The 4,183-nt window shown below is 35.9% G+C and overlaps 1 protein-coding gene across 2 annotated transcripts in view; it reads left to right on the top strand.

Annotated features, from left to right (window-relative positions):
- HEATR5A (HEAT repeat containing 5A) overlaps window positions 1–4,183 on the top strand; it is a 154,937-nt gene that overhangs the window by 100,282 nt on the left and 50,472 nt on the right. For both annotated transcript variants that reach the window (XM_006889975.1, XM_006889976.1), the window contains one exon: window positions 1,003–1,239. In XM_006889975.1, coding sequence (XP_006890037.1) covers window positions 1,003–1,239 — 237 coding nt within the window. The remainder of the gene's footprint in view (window positions 1–1,002; window positions 1,240–4,183) is intronic.

Below are 4,183 nucleotides of genomic sequence, written 5' to 3'. Positions count from 1 at the left end.
TGGAGATTCATTTTGGAATTTAGATGCCCTGTTATCACTTGTGCTTAGCCTTACATGTTCATATCCTTGAAGATGTATCATGGAACTGTTGCAGCCTAGAAGACACAAATTTAACTAACAAGTCAAAAGTACATGAGTCAAAAATTAAAAAGCAACAATATTCCAAGTAGAGGCTCTAATATTAGCACAAATCAAATTACAGAGGGAAGGTAGTTCTTAAAATAATAGGCCTATTGACTAGCACTTTGTCTATTATAGTAACCACAAGATGTAGAGGCCCAACTATGTCATTTATTGTTCTTAAGTCCTGGAGCAAATTCCATCTACAACTGGGTTGTTTTACAACTTGGAAGTCCGCATGCAAGGCAGAGGTGACGTAAGGAACTGCCTATGAGGTTTTCCGTCATTTCCAACAACTAAGAAATAGTGAGAAGAGTTTGGGCCCTCAGAAGGCTTTTAGGACCAAATAGTAGGCTCTTGTGTCCAGGAGAAAACGAATATACTTAGCAGTCATGTTAATGCTTACCCACAGCTCTTCTGGGAGGATCTAAATCGTTGAAGCATCATCAGTGACTCTTGCAAAAAAAAAAAAAAGGAATGACTTCTGTGACAGTAATGGGTCTATTTCAAGAAAAAATATCTTAGAACAATTTCAGTGGGTTCAGACCTACCATGGGCCTATTGTTAAAACAATCTAAGGCACCTTATAATATTCTCAATCCTTCATGAAACTTTTGAGCTGTTTTTGCTGTATCTATCTACTAGATAATGATAGTTATCCTGTATCTTGTGTATAGTTTGTCACTTTTAGTATAATGTAACAACTCTGTCCTTTTGGCCTTCAGCAGCTCTTCTAATACCTCCTTAAAGTAATGCTGTTGACATATGTAGATCTTGGATGTTGTTAGAAGATACAGAAAATCTAGTCAATTAATCATTTGTTCCTTTATAAATATATGTTCTAATTGGTAATTATATATTATATGTGTTCTTTCTTGAAAGATTTTACAACTGCAACCTGTGTGGATACACTGCAAGAAGAAGAAGGAGATAAAGGAGATGATGCCTCAGTTCTGACCACAAGAAATGAAAAATCTCATTCTTTTACCAATCCACGGTGGGCTACTAGAGTCTTTGCTGCAGAATGTGTCTGTAGGATAATTAACCAGTGTGAGAATGCAGACAGTGCACATTTTGACATTGCTTTAGCGCAAGAAATGAAAACAAAAGATTCTAGAAGTAAGTGACACATTAAGGCAAGATGACATGGGATATTTAAAAATGCTCTTTATACTTTTAATACAACTTTAAAAATTAAAATGTAAAGCTTATGTTTATTCTTCCAAATTAGTTTTGAAATGTGTTTGAAATATATAGAGAAGCCATAAGGGTAGTACGTTTTATATTTGTTGTGTACCATCAAGTCAGAACCAAGCCATAGCTGACCCTCTGGCAAGTTTTCTTGCACCAGACGAAGATTGCCCACCCCCTTCTCCTGCAGAGCAGCTTGTGGATTTCAACTGCTGCCTCAAGGATTGCAGCGCAGCTTCTTGCCACTAGGCCACCAGAGCTCCCTTTTTTTTTTTTTTAAGTTGGGGTTTTTTTTCCCCTCTTTTTTATATGTTATTGTTGTTATGTGTTGTTGAGTCATCTGTGACTTATATTAACTCTATCCTGAGCCTGTCTCACTGACTCTAACAGACCTAATTCCATTGCACTTGTGTCATGTCAGTCCATCTCATGTAGAGTCTTTCTCTTCTATACTGTCCCTCCACTCTTCTAAGCATTGTGTCCATCTCCAAGAACTGGTTCCTCCTGGATAATTTTTTAAATGATAAAGCATCTTAAATCAACATTTACTTTTTTTAATAGACAGGTGTGATGAATTAAGTTTCTAAAGATAATCCTGTTTCAAATCAGCGTGTATGTTAGCTAATTCCCAAAATTTCTTTCTTAATTCTTATCATAATTAAAATGTCATTCAATCATTCATATACAATTTATTAGTGTAATTAAGTGCTTTAACTACTTATAGTGTCTGATCAAAATAATTTCTTTCCTTTCCCTTTACCCAATTTACCTATTAATTAATTTTACTCCTCCTTCTCTTTACTTGTAACTATGTCTAAAATGATTCTAACTATGTATAAATATTTCCTTAGCTTTTTATAATAAAGGTCTTACACTGTAATAACTCTTTTGTCATTGGCCTACTCCACTTACCATATGTCCTCTAGATGGACCCATTTTAAGCAGCATTTCATAAATATTTTTGGTGTTGTGTAGGACTCCATTGTGTGAATAAAATTGCTTTCTTTAGCCATTCATTCATTGAGTGACATTGAATTGTTTCTATCTCCTTGGTGTTATAGATAATACTGCAAAGAACATGAGTGTGCATATATCTATTTGTACAGTTGCTTTTATTTCTTTGCAGCATCAAATAGTATTCCCATTCCTAACTTTCAAAGGAAGTACCAAACTGCTTTCCATAGTGATTGCACCATTTTACACTCTCACCAGCAGTACATATCAGTCCCAAACTCTCCACATTTTCTCCAGCATTTGTTTGGCATCTTATTGACTTTGTTTTTGTTGCTGGGGTGAGGTGATACTACATTTTTGTTTTGATTTACATCTCTCTAATAGCTAATATCATCCTTGCACAGGAGCCATGCTAATCTTCTCTGTATCCTGTGTGATTCCTGCTTTATCAAAAGTGTTGCCAAAATGAGAATAGACCATCATTTGCACAGGTGAAAGTTCAAATTAAGGCTGAAGAAAATTAAAGCAAATCCACAAGACCCAAAATATGACCTTGAGTCTATTGCACTTGAATTTGAAAATCATCTTAAGACTAGCTTTGTGTCATTAAGCACCAGTGATCCAGGTGAGGGATAGCATCCAGAATATCATCCATGAACAGAGCAAAAGGTCATTGTGAAGAAGAGAAAGAGAAACTAATATGTATGTCAAAAGAGACTAAAAAATTACACCAGGGCATCAAGAAGCCAAAACAAAGGGATGAGATGCTGAATTAAAAGAGCTGAAAAGATTTTAAAAGGCAGCTTGAGAAGACTAAGCAAAATACTGTAATGGACTATTCAGGGAGCTGGAATTGGAGAATAAAAACAGAAGAACTAAGCATTTCTCAAACTGAAAGAACTGAAAACAAATTCAAACCCTGAGTTGAAATAGTGAGGGATGCTAAATGGAAAATCTTGAATGGTCCAGGAAGTACTAAAAGAAGATGAAGGAAATACACAGTCATTGTACCAAAAAGAATTGGCTGACACTAAAATATTTCAGGAAGTACCATATGACCCCTAAATACAGACTTTCTCAGTGTAGTACGTCTCCTTATTTCCTGACTGCTGGTACCAAGAGTATTAATTGTGGATCCAAATATGATGAAGTTGTTGAAAGTTTCAGTCTCTTCTCTATCCATCATGTTATTGCCTATTGGTAGAGTGGTAAGAATCTTTCCTTTCTTGACGGTGAGATGTAATCCATACTGAAGGCTGCATTTCTTGATCTTCTGAAACAAACACTTAAAGTCCTCTTCACTTTCAGCAAGTCTCACATTGGACTCTAGTGTGTCAGGAAGTGTGAAGATGACACAAGATACACAGGATTGAGATCTGTTATTCATAGGATCACTATGAGTCATACTCATATGAGTCAACACAATGGCAACCATATATATGATCAAGAGCCAGTGTAATAAAGGAAGAAGTTGAAACTGCACTGAAGGCATTGGTAAAAATTACGGCTCCAGGAATCAAGAAGATTACAATTGACATGTTTCAGATAATGTAAGATAAAGCCATGGACATGTTCACCAGGTGTTCCAGGAAATTTGGAAGCTACCTGGCCAGATAACTGGAAGAGATCCATATTTGTTCCCATTCCTAAGAAAGGTTGTCCAACAGAAAGTGAAAAGTATTGAACAATATCATTAATGTTATATGCAAGCAAAATACTACTGAAGAGCATCCAAAAACAGCTAAAACATTACATTGATAGAGGACTGCCTAGCCTGAATTGGCTAGGTTTATAAGAGGACATGGAGGGATATCATTGCTGATACCAGATGAATCCTGGCTGAAAGCAGAGAATACAAGAAGAAAGGCTATTTGTGCTTCATTGACTGTGCAAAAACATTTGACTTTCTTAAGCATAA

This window comes from Elephantulus edwardii, unplaced genomic scaffold (genome assembly GCF_000299155.1).
Source record: "Elephantulus edwardii isolate Elephantulus edwardi_28Jun2011 unplaced genomic scaffold, EleEdw1.0 scaffold00084, whole genome shotgun sequence".
Taxonomy (NCBI): Eukaryota; Metazoa; Chordata; class Mammalia; order Macroscelidea; family Macroscelididae; genus Elephantulus; species Elephantulus edwardii.
Note: the sequence above shows the minus strand (reverse complement) of the source record. Positions and strands in the feature narration are given on the sequence as shown.